The sequence below is a fragment of the Bos indicus x Bos taurus genome, chromosome 18 (genome assembly GCF_003369695.1).
Source record: "Bos indicus x Bos taurus breed Angus x Brahman F1 hybrid chromosome 18, Bos_hybrid_MaternalHap_v2.0, whole genome shotgun sequence".
Classification (NCBI taxonomy): domain Eukaryota; kingdom Metazoa; phylum Chordata; class Mammalia; order Artiodactyla; family Bovidae; genus Bos; species Bos indicus x Bos taurus.
The window spans coordinates 10,791,886-10,818,882 of record NC_040093.1 but is presented as its reverse complement, the minus strand read 5'-3'; the positions used below and the strand labels follow the sequence as shown (position 1 = coordinate 10,818,882).

At 49.6% G+C, this 26,997-nt stretch overlaps 1 protein-coding gene across 5 annotated transcripts; it reads right to left on the bottom strand.

The window, feature by feature from the left end:
* Window positions 1-181: 181 nt before the first annotated feature.
* CCDC114 (coiled-coil domain containing 114) lies at window positions 182-26,997 on the bottom strand. 5 transcript variants are annotated; one of them, XM_027515272.1, is made up of 15 exons: window positions 26,802-26,997; window positions 26,367-26,459; window positions 25,060-25,159; window positions 24,714-24,903; window positions 13,894-14,016; window positions 13,488-13,601; window positions 10,114-10,181; window positions 4,694-4,881; window positions 4,344-4,478; window positions 3,913-3,995; window positions 3,352-3,817; window positions 2,107-2,273; window positions 1,906-2,009; window positions 1,279-1,357; window positions 182-1,149 (listed from the first exon to the last, which is right to left on the bottom strand). In XM_027515272.1, the coding sequence occupies exons 2-15, from the start codon at window positions 26,434-26,436 to the stop codon at window positions 640-642; spliced, it is 2,397 nt and encodes a 798-aa protein (XP_027371073.1). In that variant the 5' UTR covers window positions 26,437-26,459; window positions 26,802-26,997; the 3' UTR covers window positions 182-639. The 5 variants fall into 5 exon arrangements, with proteins under 5 accessions (XP_027371073.1, XP_027371074.1, XP_027371075.1 ...); XM_027515273.1 differs by having other exon boundaries at window positions 2,110-2,273; XM_027515274.1 differs by having other exon boundaries at window positions 3,649-3,817.

The following is a 26,997-nucleotide window of genomic DNA, read 5'->3' as shown; positions in this document are numbered from 1 at the left end:
ATTCCCAGTTCTCAGTAGAGCCTGAAATGTGGAAGTCTCAAAAAAAAAAAAAAAAGGGAACGAATGAATGGCAGGGAATAGGAACAGGCTCAAACATTTCCCCCTGGGCCGGAGGTAGAGGAAACAGCCATGTCTCAAGTTTTCTCTCACACACACAAATACACTTATAACCAGGCTGGAGTAAAAGTCAGACTCTGGCCTTTATTTCCTATGGTCACAGCTCACGCCAACCCTGACACCTTGGCCCCTATTCCTCCCCCACTAGTCAGTACTGAGGACTCTTGAGGGGAACAAGGAACTACAGGGGCTGGGACATGAGATGCAAGGAGGGCCTGGGAGATGGAGGTGAGGAGAGGGAGTTAGAAACGGGGAAGCTGAAACAGGAGGGGAAGGGGTCATCAGAGAGGTCAGAGCAGAGATGAGAACGCAGACATGGGGACAAGACTGGGACACACTGAATGGGAAACCCAGAAACAGGAAATCCGGCAACTGAAAGGGAAGGGTGTGCCAGAAACAGAGAGGGAGACCGGGAGGCTGATGAGGGAGGGCTAATAGAAGAGATACGGAAACACAGGGAAGGGAATCAGAGACGCCGAGAAGGCCCTGCGAGGAGCCGGGGCCCGGCTGGGGCTGGGTGCCCTAGTAGTTGCTCTGGGAGTCCTTGCTGGTGCTGGAGGCCTGGCCGGTGCTGGAGGCAGGGCCGGGGCTGGAGGCAGGGCCGGGGCTGGACCCGAGGCCTCCACTCGATTCTGACCCAGGGCCTTTGCTTGCCTCAAAGCTGTCGTGGTCTCTGCTGGACCCCACGTATCCAGTGGACCCCAGGTAGCTGCTAGAGTTGGGGGATCGGAAGGTCACGCGGCCCGGGATGGAGCCTCGACTGGACATCAGTCCCCCTGTGGTGGCACTGGAGTCCCCGAAGGTCACGTGGCCCACGTTGGAGCTGGTGGCGCGGCCTCCGCTGGACACCAGGATGCCGCTGGTCCTGTGGCTCATGATGGACCCAGGAACTTGACTGGGCCGCTGGGTCACCAGGCGCGAGCTGGAGCTGACCTTCTGGGTGCTGGAGGTCATGCTCGGGGTGCTCTCCACCTTGATGCTCTCGACCAGCTCCTTCAGGTGCTGCTCCTTTGGCTGCTCCCGGGCCTCCAGCTGCCGGGGAAGTGAGTTAGGGCTCCTGGGGGAGGCCGCGCCCACCGGCGCCCTCGCCCCCGCCCCGCCGGGATCCCGGCCCCGCCCCCGCCACGTCCCGCCCCGCCCCCTGCCGACGCCCATCCTCACCGCCTTCATTACAGAGCTCAGCAGCTCCTCCTTGCTCAGAGGATAGTCGTCTTTGGCCTCAAAACCTGGGGGGTCCTCCCTGAAGTGAGGGAAAAGGCAGGAAGGGACTCTAAGTCTCTACCTTCGAAAGTTCGATGGCTCCTCATTGCAAGGTCCCGAGACCCTCAGCCACGCGCCGGGGTCAGAGCGTCTTTTCCCTGTCTGGTCCATCCAGGGCCCCATCGTCCATACTGTCCCTGGAGACCCTACTCTTCCTGGCTCCCCCGAAGCACCCGCTTCATATTCTACCACCCCCCACCCTTTAGTTCAAGGAAGTGATAATGTCAGTCACTCAGTCGCCATGGACTCTTTGCGACCCCCTGGACTGTAGCCTGCCAAGCTCCTTTCTCCATGGGATTTTCCAGGCAAGAATACTGCAGTGGGTTGCCATTCCCTTCTCCAGGGGATATTCCCAACCCAAGGATCGAACCTGAGTCTCCTGCATTGCAGGCAGATTCTTTACTATCTGAGCCACTGGGGAAGCCCCCCTAGTCCAGGGGATCCCCCCAAGAACGGCCCCTTCCCACATCTCGCCTCCATCCCCAGGGCACGTCCTCCCCAGCCGCTCCCTCTGGCCCTCTGGCTCACAGGTTGTCTGGCGGCTGAGGTGGGGCCACCTTCTTAGGAAAATCCTCGGAGCTCTGGCCCAGCACCATGAGGGCAGCGTTGAACATGCTGGTGGAGGTGTAGTTCTGGAGGGTGGAGAAGTCGGCTGTCTGTTCAGGTCCCTCTTCAAGGCCCCGGCCCCCGCACCGCCCCCCCCCCCCACCTCCATGCCCTCTGCACCACAACCTGCGTTTCCAGGAAGGCCTGCACGGTCAGGAGCTGCACCAGTCGCTTCTCGATGAGGCTCAGAAAAAGGCTGATGTCCCGGTCTCTCATGTGGGTCTTGATCCCGAGGAGGTCATTGATAAGGGTGCTGTCACACTGGGCCCTGGTGAAGAGGTGCTGGATGTCTGGGGTCAGAGGGGACAGGTGGTTATGGACCCAGTGTCCAAGGAGTGCCAGCTCTCTCCTCCTCAAGGCCCTGCTGCCCTGGCTGAGGAGACGCCAAACAAGGCTTAAAGATGGCAAGGGACTTGTCCAAGTTCAGACTGCCAGGGGAGGAGGGTTGGCGGGCATCTCGGGGTGCCTGGCCCCCAGGCGCCACATGACAGAGGACAAAAAGCAAGGGAGGGGCTTCCCTGGTGGCGTAGTGGTAAAGAATCTGCCTGCCGATGCAGGGGACAGGGGCTCAATCCATGATCCAGCAAGATCCCACATGCCATGGAACAAAGACCCAGGGCCACAACTATTGAGCCTGTGCTCTACAGCCAGGGAGCTGCAAGTACTGAGGCCACGTGCCCTACGCTTGTGCTCCGCAACAAGAGAAGCCACCGCAATGAGACGCCTGAGCACCACAACCCCAGGAGCAAAACCTCAGCCTGGCATCCATTTAGGATTTGAGGCTCTTCAGCTTCCACCCACGCCCCCTTCCATTCCCCTCTCTGCACAAAGAACCTACCTTCCTTGAACACATCTCCAAGCCTGGACCCCACCTGCTGGGAGCATTCCCCCCCTCCAGGTTTTTGCTTACTCATCCTTTGAAATCAGCCTCAAGCATCATTGCTCCCAGGAGACCTCCCCTGTGACCCGACAGAGCCAGTGTCATGGGTTCTGCTGCTGGCACTTGAAATTCTTGCTGGTTTTTCAAGAAGGGGCCCCACTTTTCACTGAGCACTGGGCCCCCCAAATTCTGCATTCCATGCTGACTTAAAGGCATCCTCTCGTTCCTGCAGTCCCCAGGGTATCCTCTATCCCAGCCCCTGGGTTACGAGTATCCAAAGCCAGTCTCTTATCCCGCCCCCCAACCCGCCCAGTCCTCATCACCTAGCACAGGGCTTTGCGCTGTGGCAAACAGGGTCTACCAAGACTTGAGCTCCTACTGTGCAGCAGACTTCCTGCTTGCTCCCCGTCACCACTGCCACCTCTCCCTGTCTCTCTCCATCTGTCATCCCACCAATCTCATGCCAACCCCACGAAGTAGGCACTTACGGGGGGCTCCAACAGAGGATACCACACACCAAAGTTCACAGATAGGGGAGCTGGGATTCAGACCCAGCTGAATCCCAGCAGCCTGACTCTTGTCCCTCTGCACTGGAAGGAGGAATAGATGCTGCTGCAGGATGGACAGATGGATGGATGCAGAATGGATGGATGGATATGGGACAGACAAGGGACAAGGGAATGCACAAAGTGGTCCTCGGAATGTCTGTCCGTGGCCAACTCTGGCAGGGCTCCCCGCCTGCTCATCACAGCCTCCCAGAAGAAGAAGCCGGGCCTGGGGCTCACTGGTCTTGAGCTTCTCCAGCTGCTCGCGAAAATTGTGGTAGCGGGCCTCCAGGTCGTCGGCCTCCGAGTGCACATCGTCCACGCGCTGCTGCAGCTCTGCCCGCTGCTGCTCCTGCTGCGCTCGCCGGTCCTCCTCGCTGCGGCGCCCGCTCACCAAGGCCTCCTGCATCTGCGGGGGTAGGGGCGCAACGCTGGGCCCAGCTCCGGAGGGGACACAAGGCGGCCAGAGGAGTCAGGGATGGGGAGGGGGCGGGTCTCGCCCACCTCCTTGATCTCCTCCTGCAAGTGCTCCAGCTCCGAGTTCTGCTCATTGATGAAGTTGAACTCCGCGAAGTTCCGCTCCTCCACTGGGGGCCAGTGGGGAAAGGCAGGGTCCGGAGAGACAAGAGACACGCACGCAGAGACAAACACAGGAGGAAGGGGTCAGAAGGCCCGAGATGGGGGAAGGAGGGAGATTGGGAAAGACGGGGAGGAGGAGCGTGGCAGAGGCAGGGCGGATGGTAAGAGCCCAGTAGAGCGGAGCCTGATCGCTGGGTCCTCCAGCGAGGGTGGAAGACCCATCCCCCCCCCCCCCCCCCCCCCCCCCGCCCAGGCCCAAAGCGGTGGCCCTCGGTGACCGAGACAGAGCACAGCCTGCACTGGATTCTGGGGGCCTGGGGCCGCGAGCCTGCCCCTCTCCACCCCCAGGTACTCACACTCCAGATACTTTTCCACCAGCAAGTCCGGGTCGCTCTCCCCGGTCATCTGGGACAGTTTATTCAGGGCGTCCTCGTAGCGCAGCACCAGCTTCTCCTGGGAGGTCTTCCGGAGGCCTTCGGCCACCTCCCGGGCTGGGGGGCGAGGGGACAATGAGGTCGCCGTCGGGGCGGCCACCAGTGGCTGCTGTGGCCTGAGCCGGGAGGCCAGTGGGGAGAGGGCGGCCCCGCAGTCGCGCAGACCCCGCCCCTCCGCGCCCCGCCCCTGGAGGCCCCGCCCCACGCTGAGACCAGGGGCCGGCGGGCCCGCCCATCCCGCTGCCCAACATGCTGGAGGCCCCGGGCCTCACCTCGCTGCTCGCGCTTCTCCACGATGGCGGAATCCGGCTGCCGGTCGCCGTTCTTGAGCTTGAGGAAGTGGTGCAGCTGCTCCAAGTGTGCGATCTGCCGCTGCAAGATCTGCACCTCCGTCTCGTTCTGGGCCACCTCCTTCTCAGCTCTCTCCCGCAGCATGCCTAACTTGGCCTTCGCCTCTTCCCTGGGAGGGATGGGGGGTGGTTAGACCAGGGTCAGGGAGACAGGAGGTTGGATTTGGGGTCAACCTGGGTTTGGAGGGTGAATGGGGCAGGGTTAGCTATCAGGCTGGGGTCTCAGGGATGGGGGAGGTCAGCCTGGAGTCACAGAGATGGACAGAGCCAGCCTGGGGTCACAGGATGCATGGGATCAGCCTGGGGTCCCAGGGATGGGGCAGAATCAGGTTGTCACAAAAGGCAGAGAACTGTCTAGGTTCCTAGTGGTGGGTCAGGATGGGGTTACGGGGCAGTAGGGGGTGGAGGAGGAGGAGGTGGGTAGGCCATGTAAGTGACTGATGGTCTTGCCCACTGAGGGGGCACCGCTGCATTGCCTGCCCGGGGCATCGGGGAAGCCTGGCCATTATTATGTGGCTGTGGAACAGGAGGCAAGAGGCAATGATGGCACAGTTAGAGATGATACTCAGACTCCAAAAGGTGGACCCAGGTGATAAGGTAACTGTGCTGGAGTTTGGGGTGAGGGTGGGTACTGTGGTTGGAAAGATAAGACGCTTGGAGCCTGCAGGGCCTCACGTGGACAGGCACGTGCCATCACCAGCCCTTGAGTGTTCACCCTGTTAGGATGCTGGGGACACCTGCTGACTGAAACTCCCCCGGCCTGCTCAGCTGGAGGTGAAGCTTTTAACAGTAGTGCAGCCAACTGTGAACTCAGAGTGCCCCAAGCCTACGTCACAGGTCATAGGATCAAAGGTCAGAGGGTCATTAGGTGGGGAGACCAGCAGCTCAGTCTTCTCAGGTCCCACAAACCAGTCTAGTTCCCCTTTCCACGCTTTTGCCAACCTCAGTTGCCTCGACTCAGGGCACAAGCTTCTGGCTCTACTCAAATTCTGCTGAGTCCTCCTTGGTGGGAGCCCTCTCCTGGGCTCCCAGGCCCAGCCCGCAGAGACCCCTCTAGGAGCCCCTCAGGGATCAGGACTCACCGTTCTTTCTGTGTCTTGGGCCCCAGGCCCACTGAAGGGCCAGGAAGAGGGAACCCAACTTCCCAAGAGCCAGGCCCTGCAGGATATGTACTAAAGCAGCCCACAGGGGTCCATGAGGAAGATCCCATTATTATTGCCATGTCACAATAGAGGAAACGGAGGTTCAGAGAGGGTAAGTGGCCTGCCCAGGTCACCCAGCTAGGAAGCGCTGGTCCGACAAGAAGTGTTGATCCTGACACCTGTCCCTTGCCTTCTAGCTGAAACCACCCTTCCTTGCACCCAGCTGGGCTGCCCACTGCAGACAACTGGACAAGTGCTGGCAGGGGCCAGATGCTTCTGATGCAAAGACAGGCCAACAGAGCATCACCGGTGGGGCTTGGCAGAAAGCATGAGGCAGGCCAGTCAGATTCTCTCCTCGGAATTCACACTGGGAGATGCTAAGAAGGGGACAGCAGGAAGCCAAAGCTAAAAGGATGTATAGAGAGAAGCCACAAGAAGTCATGTTATGAAGGCCAAGTTAGGAAGAAGCCAGAGCTATGTGTGAACAGAAGCCATGAGTTGAGGCTCTGAAGAGGTCATGGCAGACCACAGGTAACAAACGACAGCATCAGCCATAAAAGGACTTCCCTGGTGGCTCAGCGGTCAAGATTCCACGTGTCCACTGCAGAGGACGCAGGTTTGATCCATGGTCAGTGAACTGAGATCCCACATGCCATGCAATGTGACCAAAAAGTAAAAATAAATGAGTGTTTTAAAGAAGTATAATTTAAACAACAAACAGACAAAAAGAATCAGCCCTAAAAATGCAGGAAGTTCTGAGAGATGCTACAACGTGGGTGAACCTTTGAAAGCATTACACTGAGTGAAAGGAGCCAGACACAGAAGGACACGTCATATCATTCCATTTACATGAAACATAAAGATACACTTAGGGACAGGTAGATGTACAGGTAAATCGTCCAGATGACAAGGAGACTGGTTGCCAGGGGGCTGGAGAAGAGGGGACTAGAGAATGACTGCCTACTGGGCACAGATCTCCTTTTGGGGTATTGGAAACAGAAATGATGGTGCACAGCATTACGAATGTACTAAATGCCTCCGAAAGGTGCACTTTAAAATGGTGAATTGTATGTGCATCTTAACTCAAAGCAAGGGAGGAAGAAGGAAAGAAAGAAAGCAAAAAGAGAGAGAAGGAACAAAAAAAGAAAGATTATAGAAACCTTAAGGTAGATTTGGGCTAGAGCCAATGTCTCATGGAGTCACAAACCATAATCAGCAGAAGTCGTGGGGTAGAAACAAGATACTGAATAGAAGCTAAGAAACCCCTTGCAGTAAGAGAACAGTGCTGAAGCTTAGAAAGTAGAGATGGGATAGGAGAGAGAGAGGGTGGAGCCCCCAAGAGCCCAGAGGCAGAGAGTGACGCCCATCAGCTGAGCAGCCGGGACTTCAGGGTTCCATACAACATGACCCTTTACCTGAAGGTGTCTTGAGAGAATCTCTGTCTCTTTCAACCAATATTGATAAATATCATAGCAAACACCCTCTTCCAACAACACAAGAGAAGACTCTACACATGGACATCACCAGATGGTAAACACCGAAATCAGACTGATTATATGCTTCGCAGCCAAAGATGGAGAAGCTCTATACAATCAGCAAAAACAAGACCAGGAGCTGACTGTGGCTCAGATCATGAACTCCTTATTGCCAAATTCAGACTGAAATTGAAGAAAGTGGGGAAAACCACTAGACCATTCAGGTATGACCTAAATCAAATCCCTTATGATTATACAGTGGAAGTGAGAAATGGATTAAAGGGACTAGATCTGATAGACAAGAGTGCCTGATGAACTATGGACTGAGGTTCGTGACACTGTACAGGAGACAGGGATCAAGACCATCCCCATGGAAAAGAAATCCAAAAAGCAAAATGGCTGTCTGAGGAGGCCTTACAAATAGCTGTGAAAAGAAGAGAAGCGAAAAGCAAAGGAGAAAAGGAAAGATATAAGCATCTGAATGCAGAGTTCCAAAGAATAGCAAGGAGAGATAAGAAAGCCTTCCTCAGCAATCAATGCAAAGAAATAGAGGAAAACAATAGAATGGGAAAAACTAGAGATCTCTTCAAGAAAATTAGAGATACCAAGGGAACATTTCATGCAAAGATGGGCTCGATAAAGGACAGAAATGGTATGGACTTAATAAAAGATATTAAGAAGAGGTGGCAAGAATACACAGAAGAACTACAAAAAAGATCTTCACGACCCAGATAATCACGATGGTATGATCACTCTCCTAGAGCCAGACATCCTGGAATTTGAAGTCAAGTGGGCCTTAGAAACCATCACTACGAACAAAGCTAGTGGAGGTGATGGAATTCCAGTGGAGCTCTTTCAAATCCTGAAAGATGATGCTGTGAAAGTGCTGCACTCAATATGTCAGCAAATTTGGAAAACTCAGCAGTGGCCACAGGACTGGAAAAGGTCAGTTTTCATTCCAATCCCAAAGAAAGGCAATGCCAAAGAATGCTCAAACGACCGCACAATTGCACTCATCTCACATGCTAGTAAAGTAATGCTCAAAATTCTCCAAGCCAGGCCTCAGCAATATGTGAACCATGAACTTCCAGATGTTCAAGCTGGTTTTAGAAAAGGCAGAGGAACCAGAGATCAAATTTCCAACATCTGCTGGATCATCGAAAAAGCAAGAAAGTTCCAGAAAAACATCTATTCCTGCTTTATTGACTATGCCAAAGCCTTTGACTGTGTGGATCACAATAAACTATGGAAAATTCTGAAAGAGATGGGAATACCAAACCACCTGACCTGCCTCTTGAGAAACCTGTATGCAGGTCAGGAAGCAACAGTTAGAACTGGACATGGAACAACAGACTGGTTCCAAATAGGAAAAGGAGTACGTCAAGGCTGTATATTGTCACCCTGCTTATTAAACTTATATGCAGAGTACATCATGAGAAACGCTGGGCTGGAAGAGGCACAAGCTGGAATCAAGATTGCTGGGAGAAATATCAATAAACTCAGATATGCAGATGACACCACCCTTATGGCAGAAAGTGAAGAAGAACCAAAAAGCCTCTTGATGAAAGTGAAAGAGGAGAGTGAAAAAATTGGCTTAAAGCTCAACGTTCAGAAAACGAAGATCATGGCATCCGGCCTCATCACTTCATGGCAAATAGATGGGGAAACAGTGGAAACAGTGTCAGACTTTATTTGGGGGGGGCTCCAAAATCGCTGCAGATGGTGATTGCAGCCATGAAATTAAAAGACACTTACTCCTTGGAAGGAAAGTTATGACCAACCTAGATAGCACATTAAAAAGCAGAGACATTACTTTGCCAACAAAGGTCCGTCTAGTCAAGGCTCTGGTTTTTCCAGTGGTCATGTATGGATGTGAGAGTTGGACTGTGAAGAAAGCTGAGTGCAGAATTGATGCTTTTGAAATGCGGTGTTGGAGAAGACTCTTGAGAGTCCCTTGGACTGCAAGGAGATCCATCCAGTCCATCCTAAAGGAGATCAGTCCTGGGTGTTCATTGGAAGGACTGACGTTGAAGCTGAAACTCCAATCCTTTGGCCACCTGCTGCGAAGAGTTGACTCATTTGAAAAGACCCTGATGCTGGGAAAGATTGGGGGCAGGAGGAGAAGGGGACAACAGAGGGTGAGATGGTTGGATGGCACCACTGACTCGATGGACATGAGTTTGGGTAAACTCTGGGAGTTGGTGATGGACAGGGAGGCCTGGCGTGCTGCAGTCCATGGTGTTGCAAAGAGTCGGACAGGACTGAGTGACTGAACTGAACTGAACCAACGCTTCCTACGTTCCTGGCCCCTGCATCCTGAGCTTACTTAAATCTGTTTATATATTATTTATTTATTTGTTTATTGGTAGCACCACGGGGCTTTTGGGATCTCAGTTCCCCAACCAGGAATTGAATCCAGGGCCTTGGCAATGAAAGCCTGGAATCCTAATCACTGGGCCACTGAGAACTCCCCTTAAGTTTCTCTACATCCCTATGTGCTATGTGCCATGAAAAGACAGGGGCCAAAAGGTTAATTCATACACCCAAGAAGAAGGACCTTGCCCAAGGAGTGGAAAATTGGTGGAGGAGGGGCAAGAAAGGGGCATCTTATGAAAAAGTTGGGGGCGGGGTTCTGACAATCCGTTTCATGAGGTGGGAATCTTCCTAGCACTTTGTTAAGAAAATGCATGGACTGAGTCATCTAGGACGCCTACCGGGGCCCTACCTGACGGTGTAGGCGGAAGTGGAGGAGACCATGAGGTTCCTGACAGAGTCCTTCAGGAGCTGGATCTCCTGCCAAGAGAACAAGACCGAGGCCACTTCTGACACCCTCGCCACTGGAGGGCTTTCCTTTGAGCCTGTATCTCCCAATAAGAAGTGGGTTTCCTGTGTCTTAGAAATGTGGTCCTTCCTAGTTAGTGGCAATCCATGAAAGGGTTTTCAAGAAGGTTCCAAGGGAGAGGAAAGCCAGACTGATGACCAGGAATGCAGTGAAATACCCAATTCAGGATACTCCTAAGAGTGCTGACCTAACTTTGAGGTAGAGTCAAAAAATTGTGTGAATTTCAAAATTGTGACCACACTAATCTGTTTCCTAGTTCTGTGGAAGTGTCTGTGCAGAGTTATGGGTAAAAAGGGTTCTTTCAGGAGAAAGAAAGGAAGAAATTACATGTATATATTTTTACACGTATAGTGTATATGTATGTACTAATGTGTATAAACACATATATATCTATGTTGCATGCATCCTCAGTCGTGTCCAACTCTTTGCAACCCCATGGACTGTAGCCCACCAGGTTCCTCTGGCCATGGGATTTCCCAGGAGTGGAATACTGGAGTGGGTTGCCACTTCCTATTCCAGGGGATCTTCCTGAAGCAGGGATTGAACCCACGTCTCTTGCACCTCCTGCACTGGCAGGCAGATTCTTTACCACTAGCGCCACCTGGGAAGCCCCTATATATGTATGTGCACACATGCACACACACACACACCCTTTTGCAACAAGAAACCCAGGCTAGAGAACCAGAAACTACGGAGGCTGAGTGGGAATGGATAGAAGAAATGATGAGGAAATGACTAAACCTTTGGAGTAGTTTTTTAAATTTATTTATTCATTTCGCTATGCCAGGTCTTAGTTGCGGGACTTGGGATCTTCAGTCTTTGTTGCTGCATGTGGGATCTAGTTCCCTGACCAGGGATGGAACACCGGCACCCGCATTGCAAATGCGGAGTCTTAGCCACTGGACCAGGGAAGTCCCTGGGATAGTTTTGATTTGGGAACCCATCAATGGTTTACGTGTTCACAAAGAAAATTCAATCAACAAGAATAGGGGACAGAACTAAAACCAAATATGAAGAGAAGCAAATGAACCTAACTATATTTCAAAGAACAGAACCACAAAGAAGACCAAGAAAAAATAGGAACTAATCCTAGTAACTTCTGAATAAGGTGTAGATGGATGGATGGATGGATAGAGGATAAAACAATAAGCAAATGAATTGTGATCTCTCAGGTTCAAGGGTTGTTAGTACAGTTGTAACAATTCCAAACCTCTCTTGGGCATTTCGTAGGGTTGAACGTAAGTACGTATAACAGTGCTATCGGCAGCTGGAGTTCCCACTGTGGGGGAAACAGAGATAAAATGGGGAGTGTTCAGGAATCAGGCAGTGGTGCTGGGGTCAGAATGAGAGACACCAATGCAAACTCGGGATTTTAAAATGTGTGTGTGTTTCCTAGCTCTCTCCAGAGAAAGGGCCTCAGGTCAGTGACACCCCAATGGCAGTGAGGACTCCTAGAGCCTATATTTTGGTTTCTCAGCACCTACTTCCCACTGGGAAGAACCAGGACTCTGGAGAAACACCAACTCGAGAGTTAAGGCAGAACAAGTACAAGAAAGTCTGGACTATCTTCTTGTGCCAGAAAATAAGGAAGTCCTGTGGTGGGGGGGACGATGGGCTTGTCAAAAAAGCCAGCTCAAAGGCACTCCCACCAGAGAAGTCTGGGACAGTTTGAGCATCACAATAAGTAATGCACACTATGGATTATAAGTCATAGATAAAGTAAGAATACACGAATGCTTACTGACAATCCACAAATATACTTAAGAAGTTCTTCCTTAAGTAAAATGCCATTTTCTAAATGAAGAAGAAATGATAGAGAGTTTAAAAAAAAATCACTCTTTGGTAGCCATTACAGTAATAATTGGACTTCTCAGGTGGCTCAGTGGTAAACATTTCACCTGCCAATGCAGGAGACCCTGGTTTGATCCCTGGGTCAGGAAGATTCCCCTGGAGAAGGAAATGGCAACCCAGTATTCTTGCCTGGAGAATCCCATGGACTGATGGGCCTGGCAGGCAACAATCCACGGGATTGCAAAGAGTTGGACACAATGCATGCATGCACAGTAATAATTATCCAGGCAAAAATCATCATTATGAGAGGCTAGAGTGGAAATGTGTTGGGAAACAGGATATTTACGGTTTCAAAGAATCTCCCTGGACCCATTCATTATAAAGAGGGAAACTCTCTATTGGAGAAACCGGCTGACCAAGCGATCAAGGTCAACATCACTAGTTACGGGACAAACTGACGTTACGTGCTCCTGGTGTAATGCCCACAAATGACACACCTCAGTGATATTTCACCTAAAATGCACGACTTGAATCTAATCATGGAGAAAGATCAGATAAGCCCACAGTGAGGGATGTCCCACAGCACAGCTGGGCTGGGTACTTCCAAAATGTCAAAGTCATGGAGACAAAGAAGTGCTAAGACACTGTTCTAGATGAAGGGAGCCAGGACAACCAAACGCACTGTGGGATCTTGGCCAAGAGCCTGCAGCAGGATAATTAAATTAACTATCACGGGATGCTGTTGGCATAATCATGAACTTTAAATATGGACTATTGAGAACTGTAACGATGTTCAAGCTCCTGACTTGGGCAAGGGCACTTTGCTTATGTAAGAAAATGGTCTCATGCTTAGGAAATAAGCACTGACGTTCTTAATGACGTTCTGTAATGTCTACATCGAGCTCTCAAATCGTGACAATGTTATTTTCAGTAAAAAAACAATTACCCGGAGACAGAAAGACAGACAGAGCAAAATGACAAATTACCAATCTTGGTGAAGGATTGATAGTTCTTTGTACTATTTCTGCATCTTTTTCTGCAGATTTGCAATTATTTCAAAGTAAAACTTAGAGAGAGGGGAAGAGAAAAAAAAGGAAGGGAGGGAGGCAGAGGGAGGAAGGGAGCGTTCTTCAAAGAACCTCTAAGCTTATTGAGAAACGTGTGGAATGTAAATGGTCTGGCTGAAGCCTTTGTTGCCCGCCCACCCCGCCACCACCCCTCCCCCCCAACCCCGTGACGTGACGACACTCAAAAGTGACATCTCTGCTTCCATCTGAGGCAGTTGTCTTTGTTGGAACATTTTCAGGTCTCCATTCCCTCCAGACTCAAGTAAATCCATGGTTCTGGGTGGTTCTGCACTTGAGGCGGGAGGGTTGGAGAAGATAGGGTGACTCTTGCATCCCCACCCTCCTCGCGGGCTGAGCCGCGGGCTGAGCCACGGGCTCCTGGGCTTCAGGGCCACTGACCTTCTGGAGCTTGCGGTCCACATTCAGATAGCGGTTCCTCTCGATCCGCAGGAGATCTAGCTCCTCCCTCAAGGTCGCGTTCTGAGCCAGCTGGATGTCAAAGCGACAGATGACCTGGGGTGGGAGAGGGTGCTGAGAGCCTGTCTGACACCTGGCCTGCCTCCATTCTCCGCTTTCAGCAGAGGAGAGGGCACTTGCCAGACTGGGGGCCCGTTCCCAATTTGGGGACCCTGAGAGCGTCGCCAAGGACCCAAGGATCAGCCTCCTTCCCAGGGAGGACCCTCCATCCCTCCGGGATCGTGTCTCCTGACCTGGTCCACCATTTCCAAAACTTGACTCCCATGCTCAGGTCTTCCCGTAAACCCCAGAGCTCGGGCCTGGGGACAGCCAAGGGGCGGACCCTCACCTTGTCCAACTGGTTTTCGAGACTCTTGATCCTTCGCTGGCTCTTGACCTTGTCATGCTGGACGCATCCTGGAGACCTGGCATTCTTGCTGTGGGCAGAGTTCCGGCTCTCCCATTCCTGGATCTGGGGAAAGAGGGTGGTACCTGTTGGCTGAGGAGATGTGGGAGAGATGGAGGGAGGGAGGGAGGAGGTGAGTGGGAGGGTGAGTGACTTAGGGCGGTTGACAGGAGCAGTCCTTGTGTGCCTGGCCATCAGCTGGACCTGCTTCTGAGATCAGTACCCAACTTTCCATGTGGGTCTGGCTTCCAACCGTAAGAAGCCGCCCTGCTGGCCACATGACCCAGGTCTAGACAATTCTTTTTTTTTTTTAAATAATCTTTAAATTGTATTTATTTTTGGCTGTGCTGAGTCTTCATTGCCACGCAGGCTTTTGTCTAGTTGCGGGGAGCAGGCTTCTCCTTGCAGTGGCCTCTCTGCTTGCAGAGCACGGGCTCTAGGGTTCGCAGGCTTCGGTAGCTGCACCTCATAGGCTCCAGAGCGTGGGCTTGGTAGTCGTGGCGCACAGGTTTAGTTGCTCTGCAGCACGTGGGATCTTCCCAGATCAGGGATCAAACCCGTGTCTCCTGCATTGGCAGGCGGATTCTTTACCACTGAGCCACCAGGGAAGCCCCAAGCTAATCCATTTAGGGATGGATGTGTGCCCCAAACTGAGCCAGCCTGAATTCTTTCTGGTATTTTGGGAGAAACATGTGATCTGGGTGGATGAGACACCACTCACAGTGAACAAAGTGGAGACAAGAGTCTGAGAGTGAGATAGACTGGGACCTGGGGCCCTTTGCTGCAAATGCTTGCCCCTGGACAGACATCTCCTCAAGTATAACCTTTAAAATTGTATAATTTTTTTTTTAAGAGAAAAAAAAAATAGATGAAGGCAAAGATCAGCGTGATGCTTCTACATACAAAGGAATGCCAAAGGTTTCCGGTAGACCAGCAGAACACAGGCAAGAGACACAGAAGAGATTCTCAAGGCTTCCAAAGGAACCAGTCCTGCTCACATCCTGATCATGGACTCCTGGCCTCCAGAGCTGTGTGACAATGAATTTCTGTCGTGTAAGCCACCCTAAGAAATGCATGCATGCACCAAGGCACCCCCAGAGTGTTGCAGCAAACTCAAAGGGGCAACCATAGGGATATTTTAAAATTTGAGGGAGACACATGGACATTAGTCAGACACCACATGAACTGGGAGCTCAAGGTCGTTGCCAGGTTCAACAGGATGTGGCGCTACATTCCTTTGGATGACACATCTTTTTGAAAAAACAAGAATCAAAACTCCAAAATGGTGCCATTGAGAGAAATTGGGCAAAGCATACAAGGACTTCTCTGCTTGTGAATCTATCATTATCTCAGTAAAATTTCAGTTTAGAAAAAGAACGCAAGTGCTGCACAGAAATCAGTATGGAATGAGTGGTGAGTCCAAGCTAACCAAGATCTGAAAAGTTGTACAGTGCCCCAAAGGCAGAAACATCCCACAGGTAATCGTGGTTTTAAAGAACTAAACACGATTTTCTTCAACTTATGTATATATATATATATATTTTTTTTCCAAGTGGTTTCTGGTTGTTAGGATGCAAACCCTTACTGGGTTGTTCAGCCAAGCCGCTGTAATAGAGTTGTTAGCAGTGTGATACTGGGGGTCCTCAGACAGTGCTTGAGAGCTCACAGTTACATTTTCAGGAAGTACATGAGTTCAATTGCTGGTAGCTTGAAATTGACTATACTAGTTTCCCAGTTCTGCAGAAAAATTACATTCTTCAGTGTTCACAGGAGATTAGTTCCAGGACTCCTCTCAGATACCAAAATCCAAGGATGCTCAAGTCTCTTATATGAAGTGATGTAGTAGGGACCTTCCTGGTGGTCCAGTGGTTACAACTCTGCACTTCCAATGCAGAGGTCCAGAGTTCGCTCCCTGAGTGGGGAAGATCCCCTGGAGAAGGAAATGGCAACTCACTCCAGTATTCTTGCCTGGGAAATCCCATGGACAAAGGAGCCATGTGAGCTACAGTCCACGGGGTTGCTAAGAGTCAGAAACGACTGAGTGGCTGAGCACACACACATATATTATGTCATTATAAAAATATACCAATTTATTTATTCATTCAAATATTAATGGACATTTGGGTTAATCTGGAGCTAGATGATATGAATAATGCATCTATCAACATTTTTTCACGAATCCTGGTTCCAGGGTATATACACAGAAGTGCCATTATTGGGTGGGAGGATGGGTTACTGACAAATCTAAACCAGTTTCTTTGCATTGATCGCTGAGGAAGGCTTTCTTATCTCTTCTTGCTATTCTTTGGAACTCTGCATTCAGATGGGTATATCTTTCCTTTGCTCCTTTGCTTTTCACTTCTCTTCTATTCACAGCTATTTGTGAGTCCTCCCCAGACAGCCATTTTCCTTTTTTGCATTTCTTTTCCATGGGGATGGTCTTGATCCCTGTCTCCTGTACAATGTCACGAACCTCAGTCCATAGTTCATCAGGCACTCTATCTATCAGATCTAGGCCCTTAAATCTATTTCTCACTTCCACTGTATAATCATAAGGGATTTGATTTAGGTCATACCTGAATGGTCTAGTGGTTTTCCCTATTTTCTTCAATTTAAGTCTGAGTTTGGTAATAAGGAGTTCATGATCTGAGCCACAGTCAGCTCCTGGTCTTGTTTTTGTTGACTGTATAGAGCTTCTCCATCTTTGGCTGCAAAGAATATAATCAATCTGATTTCGGTGTTGACCATCTGGTGATGTCCATGTATAGAGTCTTCTCTTGTGTTGTTGGAAGAGGGTGTTTGTTATGACCAGTGCATTTTCTTGGCAAAACTCTATTAGTCTTTGCCCTGCTTCATTCTGTATTCCAAGGACAAATTTGCCTGTTACTCCAGGTATTTCTTGACTTCCTACTTTTGCATTCAAGTTCCCAATAATGAAAAGGAGATATTTTTTGGGTGTTAGTTCTAAAAAGTCTTGTAGGTCTTCATAGAACCGTTCAACTTCAGCTTCTTCAGTGTTACTGGTTGGGGCATAGACTTGGATTACTGTGATATTGAATGGTTTGCCTTGGAAACGAACAGAGATCATTCTGTCGTTTTTGAGATTGCATCCAAGTACTGCATTTCAGACTCTTTTGTTGACCATGATGGCTAGTCCATTTCTTCTGAGGGATTCCTGCTCGCAGTAGTAGATATAATGGTCATCTGAGTTAAATTCACCCATTCCAGTTCATTTGAGTTTGCTGATTCCTAGAATGTCGACATTCACTCTTGCCATCTCTTGTTTGACCACTTCTAATTTGCCTTGATTCATGGACCTGACATTCCAGGTTCCTATGCAATATTGCTCTTTATAGCATCGGACCTTGCTTCTATCACCAGTCACATCCACAGCTGGGTATTCTTTTTGCTTTGGCTCCATCCCTTCGTTCTTTCTGGAGTTATTTCTCCACTGATCTCCAGTAGCATATTGGGCACCTACTGACCTGGGGAGTTCCTTTTTCAGTATCCTATCATTTTGCCTTTTCATACTGTTCATGGGGTTCTCAAGGCAAGAATACTGAAGTAGTTTGCCATTCCCTTCTCCAGTGGACCACATTCTGTCAGATCTCTCCACCATGATCCACCTGTCTTGGGTTGCCCCACAGGCATGGCTTAATTTCATTGAGTCAGACAAGGTTGTGGTCCTAGTGTGATTAGATTGACTAGACTAGACTAGAGATCTCTTTAAGAAAATTAGAGATACCAAGGGAACACTTCATGCAAAGATGGGTTCGATAAAGGACAGAAATGGTATGGACCTAACAGAAGCAGAAGATATTAAGAAGAGGTGGCAAGAATACACAGAAGAACTGTACAAAAAAGATCTTCATGACCCAGATAATCACGATGGTGTGATCACTCACCTAGTGCCAGACATCCTGGAATGTGAAGTCAAGTGGGCCTTAGAAAGCATCACTACAAACAAAGCTAGTGGAGGTGATGGAATTCCAGTTGAGCTATTTCAAATCCTGAAAGATGATGCTGTGAAAGTGCTGCACTCAATATGCCAGCAAATTTGGAAAACTCAGCAGTGGCCACAGGACTGGAAAAGGTCAGTTTTCATTCGAATCCCAAAGAAAGGCAATGCCAAAGAATGCTCAAACAACCGCACAATTGCACTCATCTCACACGCTAGTAAAGTAATGCTCAAAATTCTCCAAGCCAGGCTTCAGCAATACGTGAACCGTGAACTTCCTGATGTTAAAGCTGGTTTTAGAAAAGGCAGAGGAGCCAGAGATCAAATTGCCAACATCCGCTGGATCATGGAAAAAGCAAGAGAGTTCCAGAAAAACATCTATTCCTGCTTTATTGACTATTCCAAAGCCTTTGACTGTGTGGATCACAACAAACTGTGGGAAATTCTGAAAGAGATGGGAATACCAGAACACCTGACCTGCCTCTTGAGAAACCTGTATGCAGGTCAGGAAGCAACAGTTAGAACTGGACATGGAACAACAGACTGGTTCCAAATAGGAAAAGGAGTACGTCAAGGCTGTATATTGTCACCCTGCTTATTTAACTTATATGCAGAGTACATCATGAGAAACGCTGGGCTGGAAGAGGCACAAGCTGGAATCAAGATTGCCGGGAGAAATATCAATAACCTCAGATATGCAGATGACACCACCCTTATGGCAGAAAGTGAAGAGGAACTAAAAAGCCTCTTGATGAAGGTGAAAGTGGAGAGTGAAAAAGTTGGCTTAAAGCTCAACATTCAGAAAACAAAGATCATGGCATCCGGTCCCATCACTTCATGGCAAATAGATGGGGAAACAGTGGAAACAGTGTCAGACTTTATTTTTGGGGGCTCCAAAATCACTGCAGATTTGAAATTAAATTTAATTTGAAATTTAATTTCATGACTGCAGCCATGAAATTAAAAGACGCTTACTCCTTGGAAGGAAAGTTATGACCAACCTAGACAGCATATTCAAAAGCAGAGACATTACTTTGCCAACAAAGGTCCATCTAGTCAAGGCTATGGTTTTTCCAGTGGTCATGTATGGATGTGAGAGTTGGACTGTGAAGAAGGCTGAGCGCCAAAGAATTGATGCTTTTGAACTGTGGTGTTGGAGAAGACTCTTGAGAGTCCCTTGGACTGCAAGGAGATCCAGCCAGTCCATTCTGAAGGAGATCAGCCTTGGTATTTCTTTGGAAGTTGCTAAGTCGATTCAGTCATGTCCGACTCTGTGCGATCCCATAGACGGCAGCCCACCAGGCTCCCTCGTCCCTGGGATTCTCCAGGCAAGAACACTGGAGTGGGTTGCCACTTCCTTCTCCAATGCATGAAAGTGAAAAGTGAAAGTGAAGCCACTCAGTCATGTCCGACTCTTTGCAACCCCATGGACTGCAGCCTACCAGGCTCCTCCACCCATGGGATTTTCCAGGCAAGAGTGTTGGAATGGGGTGCCATTGCCTTCTCTGGAAGGAATGATGCTAAAGCTGAAACTCCAGTACTTTGGCCACCTCATGCGAAGAGCTGACTCATTGGAAAAGACTCTGATGCTGGGAGGGATTGGGGGCAGGAGGAGAAGGGGAGGACAGAGGATGAGATGGCTGGATGGCATCACTGACTCGATGGACGTGAGTCTCAGTGAACTCCAGGAGTTGGTGATGGACAGGGAGGCCTGGCAGGCTGTGATTCATGGGGTCGCAAAGAGTCGGACATGACTGAGCGACTGAACTTAACTGAACTGAAACCAGTTTCTACTGGGGGATGACTTTGGTTTACTTCCTTCTAACACCATTTCCATGGAAACATACTGGGTTTAAGGTAAATACAGAATGCCAGCTGTGGTTCCCAGGCAACAATGTTTACTATAAAGGTGGCCCCTGATTGTGAACTATGTCGGACTGGAAGGACTGTGAGTGGACTTGTAGACACCGGAGGCTTATGTGATCATGAATGAATAGAAAACTGGTTTCCTTGTGGGGTATTTCTTATAACGTAGTATGTTCCTGGTGGGGTCATACAAGCTGCTCTGATAATTGGTTACAAGTGGTGGCTCGTGTTGAATATAAAAAACATCCCCATGCCAGGGTGGGCAACACCCACCCATATGGTATCGTCCAACTGAAGATGCTGAGCAGTAGCCCCTGAATGCTCAAGGAAGATGCACTGGATGCTGTCGTGCAAAGATGCTGCTGCGTCCTGCCCTCTGTCCTTCTGCAGTTAAGTGAACCTGGTGCCAGGTGACAGCCTGTTGGATCCTATGAGTGTCATGGTCAGGTGGAGCCCAAGCCTGCTTCCGGTGACCATCCGTGTGGAGTGGATGCAACCCCAGCTCACAGGGTATGTTTCTCTTCAAATTTAATAGATAATGGGGGAAAAAACTTTTCAGAATATACATGACAATTTAGACTCCCTCTAGGTGGTGGGCTCTTATGAACCAGCAATTCTTTAAGAGTTCCCACTGTTCCTTCTCTCCCTGGCACTTGGCGTATTTGGACACTCGCTTTTGAAAATCTGGTGAGTGTGTAATGATACCTTTTTATGACTTTTCTCTCTCTTTTTTGGGGCTGTGCTGGGTCTTTGTTCCTGTCTGCAGGCTTTCTCAAGTTGCAGAGAATTGGGGCTACTCTCTATTTGCCGTGTGAGGGCTTCTCATTGAGTGCTTCGCTGGTTGCAGAGCACAGGCCTTAGGTCAGTGGGCTTCAGTAGCTGCGGCACAAAGGCTTAGTTGCCCTAGGGCATGGGGGATCTTCCTGGACCAGGAATCAAACCCATGTCTCCTGTATTGGCAGGTGGATTCTTTACCACTGAGCCACCAAGAAAGCCCTATGGCCTTTTCTTTTTATTTTTAAAATTTTTCCTTTTTGGCCTCTCTGCATGACATGCAGGATCTTAGTTCCCTGACCAGGCATTGAACCTGTGTCCCCTGCAGTGGAAGCATGGCGTCTTAGCCACTGGATTGCCAGGGAATTCCCACACTGTTCTTTTAAGTAAATCTTAGTCATCTTGTTCACTTCACTTCTCTATAAATCTTAGAATCTGTCCATTTCATCCATTAAAAATAAAAAACTTTTAGTGTTTTGATTGGAATTACATGACTTTTATTAATCAGTTTGGAGATCTGACATTTTACAACACTAACTCTTCCAATCCATGAACATGGTATACTTCCACATTTATTAAATTCTTCTTTGGGATTTCCCTGGTGGTCCAGTGGTTAAGACTGCTCTCCCACTGCAGGGGGTGTAGGTTCGCTCCCCGGTTGGGAATCCTGCATGCCGTGCAGAGCGGCCAAAAAAAAAAAAAGATGACTCAAATATTAAATTCTTCTTTTGTTGTTGTTCAGTCACTAAGCTGTGTCCAACTCACTTTGACCCCATAGACTGCACCAGGCTCCCCTGTCCTTCCCTATCTCCTGGAGCTTGCTCAAATTCATGTCCATTGAGTTGGTGATGCCATCTAACCATCTCATCCTCTGCTGCCCCCTTCTCCTTTTGCCTTCAATCTTTCCCAGCATCAGGGAAATCTTCCCCAGCATTCTTTAATATTCCTCAATACACTTTTACAATTTATTCTATAGGGGTCTTGCATACTTTTGTTAGATTTCTTCCCAGGTACTTCCTTTGGCTATTATAAATGTGTCTTTTTTTTCTTTAATTGCCTAATAGTTACTGCTAATATAGAGAAATATCATTAACCTTTGTTTCCAGCCACAATGCTAAAATACCTTGTTAAATATAAGTTAGTTTTAGATTCTTTTGGACCTTCAATGTACACAAATAGATCACCAACAAATACTGACCATTTCATTTCTTCTGATTTTTAAATTGTTTTATTTTTCTTTTCCTTCCCATACTGGGCTGGACAGGAATTCCAGTACAATGTCAAACAGAAGTGATGCTAGCTAACACCCTTATATTGTTACTGATCTCAAGGAGAATTTTTTTATGTTTTGCTATCAAATATAATGTTTGCTGTAGATGTTTTATAGTTGCCCTTCATCAAATTTGGGGAATTCCCTTTTATTCTTGGATTGCTAAGAGTTTAACATGAACGGATGCTGAATTTTATCATATACATATATATATACACATAGATTGTTGCTATGAACTGGTACAATCCAAGGATTGTCTGTCATCAGTTTCTGATGTGATAGGTTCAGAAAATGGGAGTAAGCATTTAGAAGCTATTCTTGGGTGCTGCTGAATTCATGCAACAAGTCACATAAGCCACCCCCAACACCCCACACTCTCCTGCCCAGATATCCACATCCAAATTTCTAGAACTTGTGACTATGTCACTTGAAGAGGCAAAAAGGACTTTACAGATGTGATAAAGCCAAGGATGTTGAGATGACTCAAGGTTAATCTCCTGAATTGTCTGGATGAGCTCAACATGATAACAAAGGTCGTTACAAGTGAAAGAGGGAAGCAGGAGAGTCAGAATCAGAGGAGAAGAGATGACAAAGGCATCAGAGTGATGCAGCTTGAGAAAGATCGACTGGTCATTGCTGGCTAAGAAGATACAGAAAGGAGTCATAAGGACGTCCCTGGCGGTCCAGGGGTTAGGAATCTGCCCGCCAATGCAGGGGAACACAGGTTCGACCTCTGGTTGGAGAGCTAAGATCCCACATGCCACTGGGCAGCTAATCCTGTGCCCACAATTACTGAAGCCCACATACCCTAGCCATGCTCCACAGCAAGAGAAGCCATGGCAAGGGAAAGCCCATACACTGTAACTAGAGAGTAGCCCCTGATTGCTGCAACCAGAGAAGGCCCGAGAGCAGCAATGAAGACTCGGCACTATCAAAATAAATCATTTTGAGAATAAAAAATTTTTAAAAGAAAGGAGCGATAAACCAAGGAATGCAGGCAGCTTCTAAAAGCAGGAAATGGAGTCTCCCCTGAAGGGTCTTAAAGGAACACAGCCTGCTAACACCTTGATTTTAGCCCAGTGAAACTCATTTTGGATTTCTGTCCTCCAGCACTGCAGGATAATTAATTGGTATTACTTTAAGTCAGTTCAGTTCAGTCGCTCAGTCATGTCTGACTCTTTGCAACCCCATGAACCGCAGCATGCCAAGCCTCCCTGCCCATCACCAACTCCCAGAGTCCACCCAAACCCATGTCCATTGAGTCGGTGATGCCATCCAACCATCTCATCCTCTGTCGTCCCCTTCTCCTCCTGCCCTCAATCTTTCCCAGCATCAGGGTCTTTTCAAATGAGCCAGCTCTTCGCATCAGGTGGTTAAAGGATTGGAGTTTCAGCTTCAACATCAATCCTTCCAATGAACACCCAGGACTCATCTGCTTTAGGATGGACTGGTTGGATTTCTTTGCAGTCCAAGGGACTCTCAAGAGTCTTCTCCAACACCACAGTTCAAAAGCATCAATTCGGCGCTCAGCTTTCTTCGCAGTCCAACTCTCACATCCATACATGACCACTGGAAAAACCAGAGCCTTGACTAGACGGACCTTTGTTGGCAAAGTAATGTCTCTGCTTTTGAATATGCTATCTAGGTTGGTCATAACTTTCCTTCCAAGGAGTAAGCTTCTTTTCATTTCATGGCTGCAATCACCATCTGCAGTGATTTTAGAGCCCCAAAAAAATAAAGCCAGCCACTGTTTCCCCATCTATTTCCCATGAAGTGATGGGAACGGATGCCATGATCTTAGTTTTCTGAATGTTGAGTTTTAAGCCAGCTTTTTCACTCTCCTCTTTCACTTTCATCAAGAGGTTCTTTAGTTCTCAAGTCACTTTAAGTCAAGTGAGTGGTAATTTGTTACAGCAGCAATAGCAAACTAATACAGCCCATCAAGATAACTAACTTTCAATCTCCTATTTGTGATCCAGTAGTGTGCAAGAAATCTTTTGGTCTCGGCAAGCAACTTTTTTTTTTAAGATTTTTTTGATGTGGACCATTTTTAAAATCTTTATTAAATTTGTTATAATATTGTTTCTGTTTTATGTTTTGTTTTTTGGGCCCAAGGCATGTGGGATCTCAGCTCCCCCACCAGGGACTGAACCAGGACTCCCCAGCATTGGAAGGCAAAGTCTTAACTATTGGACCTCTAGGGAAGTCCTTTGGCAAGCAACTTTCTAAAATGAAGAGTAGAATTGAAATTAGAATGGAAAAAAAAGAAAGAAAATATAACGGATCCCATGTGGAGAAGAGTATTATTTGGGGAAACTTTGTTTCTGATATGTTTGCTTGTGTGTGTGTGTTTACATCCATATGCATCTCTTTGTAAATGAACAGTGTCACAGTGAGTCCTGGTCCTAAAAACTGAAAAGAACACTAGCCTAGAAAAGTCACACATTTCCAGGGTCAAACAACAGGATCTTGAAGCCAACAGGATGAAAAGTCGGTCTAGACTCTGCTGCATTACCCACATTCTCTTTTTGCAGATGAAGAAACTAGGGCCCGGAGAGAAGAAGACTTGCCCACGGTCACACAGCTCTGATGCGCCTGGACCAGAATTTTGTTATAATGCAGGATGCACTGACTCCAGAAGGTGACTCTTTCCCTCTTAACCGCCTTTTTGAAGGCATGGGGCTGTGCTAAGCAGTAAAGACTCATAATTCCTATGGGAGCCTGAACACAAACTCCCTTGAGAGGACGCTTTCAATAACTTTCAATAACCCCATTGAAATGACCCCATTTCGATGCTTTCAATAACCCCACTTTTCAGATGAGGAAGGTGAGGCTCAAAGAGGTTATGACACTTGCCCCCGAGTAGGACCCACCGAGTCTGGCCCCAGGACCCACCTCTCTGTCCAGGGCTTGGTTCTGCGCCTGCAGCTCCTTGACCTCGGCCTGCACCCGGACCTGGCACTTGAGCAGGTGACCCATGCTCTCCAGCCTCTCGCTGTCCCGCAGCCGCCTGACCTGGCTCTGGGCAATGCTGATCTGCACCCGCAGTTTGTGTCGCACCCCCTCCAGGCGCTGGATCTCCTCACTGCCCAGGCAGGGAGAGGGAGGGGAAGCCAGAAGGGGCAGAGCTCAGCATCACTGAAGTCCAGACACACTGAGCCTGCCCTCCCCTCTCAGACCCAGGAATGCAACCCCCACCTCCTTAACAGCCCCCTCCCCAGCTCCAGGGACCCAGGCTCACAGCTGCTTGTTGATGCGCTGATGAACTTCTTTGCTGTAGGCTCGCCTTTCATCTTCCATCACTTTGCATTGTCGCTGCAGTCGGCTCAGCTCCCAGTCCACTGAGGCGTGGGACCAGGCAAGGGATTCATGGGAATCCAGCCCCTCCCTCTCCAAACCCCAGGAATTCTGGCTCCCTTAGAGGCTCACCGACTGCAGCTGAACTGCAGACCCAGTCCCCCTCACCACTCTAGGGCTGCGTCTCAGTTCCTGTCTCTCTCAAGCTTCCTCATCCCTGCATACTGCCTGTACCCTAAGCTGACCTCCGCATTTCCCCCGCCCCAAACCCACTTCTATCCAGGGTTTGGGCACGCCTCTGTTTCCCCACTAGAGGGCACTCCAGGGAAGCCTCACAGTCCTCAGGGAGCAGAAGCACAGGACCTAGAACTTGGGAAAGCTGGGGACATGTGCCAAGTCCCCGGGGGCGGGGGGGGGGGACACTTTTCTTGTTACATCCCTCCTGTTCAACCCCACCACCACCCTTCCTCAGCCCCACCCTCCCGCCTCCTCACTCTCAGCCCATCCCCTTGGCTCAGGCCTCACCCTCCCTTGCCTGGACCATCACCCCAGCCTCCTCCCCAACCTCCTGGCTCCCTTCACAGCTCCAGAGGGTCTTTCCATGCCTAGAGTGGTCACAGACCTCCCTGTGCTCCAGCACCTCCAAAGCTGCAGTTCCACAGCCTGGGGTTCCAGGCCCCACAAACCCGACCCTACCCACCTCTCTGGTCCCATCCACTAGCTCCCCATCCCCCACGGCATAGTTCTCAACCAGGATCAATTCTGTCCCCTTACGGCCATTTGGCAGTGTCTGAAGACATGTTTGATTGCCACAGGGGAGGGGAGGGTCGGGAGGGTACTACTGGCATGCAGTGGGTAGAAGCCAGGGGAGCACTGCGCATCCTCCAGCACACAGAACCCTCCCCCTAATATCCAAGAATGATCTGACACCTGACCCCAAGGGTCAACGATGTGGAGGTAAAGAAACCTTGCTCTAGTCACATCCTGTTCTCTCTGCAGAAACACTCTTCCCTTCCTTCTCCTGTTGGTAATTCCTGGGAGACGTTCCGGGCCTCACTCAGACTTCTGCAGGAAGTCTTCCTGGCCATCCCACTCCCTCAGGCCCGGCTCCACCTTCATTCTGGAGCAAGTGTGTAGCCACTAGAGGGCGCTCCTGAAAACCCTCCCGGTCCCCAGGGCCCCGCTGCACAGGACCTGAAACATGGGAAAACCGAGGAAAAGAATGAATAAAATAAAGAAAGCAGGAATTACCCATTCCCTCCAGGAAGGCCTCACTTCCATCCTCGGAGCGAGTGCTCCCAGCCGAGAGTCCAAAAGGCATCTTGGCCAAAGAGGGTGAGGCTTCTGTAGGGGCGACACAGGACCCCTTCAGACGGCGAGGAGAGGGCGAGGAGGGTGGGCAATGAACAGCGAGGTACTAGGCACTGGAAGAGGGTGACCCCAGAACTGGCCTCTCTTTGAGTCTCAATTCCTCCAGTGAGTCAGAGCGGGGCACCTGTCAGATCTCTTCCCACGCCCCTCCCAACCTCCCACCTCTCACATTCTGTCTTGCGTCACGGCTCTGACTCTGGGACGGGGTCCTCTAGACCCTCGGTATCTCCGAGGTGGGGCTGTTTGGGGAGGAGGCAGCACAGAGGCAGGGGAAACCCCCGCCCCGGTCGGCTGAGAGCGAGGCCCGGTCCCTACCTGCTGGAGTGCCTGACCTGTCCTGGGTACTCCAATCTCACTGTTGTGGTCTGGTTACTGGGGAGATAAGAGGCCAATGAAGGTCTGAGGACAGCAGCCGGGGAGGGACCAAGGCCACAGAAGAAAGCCGTGGGAGGGGAGGCTGGGGAGGAGGGGCCGAGGAGGCCTCGACGAAGCCTTCAGAGAGGTCAGGTGC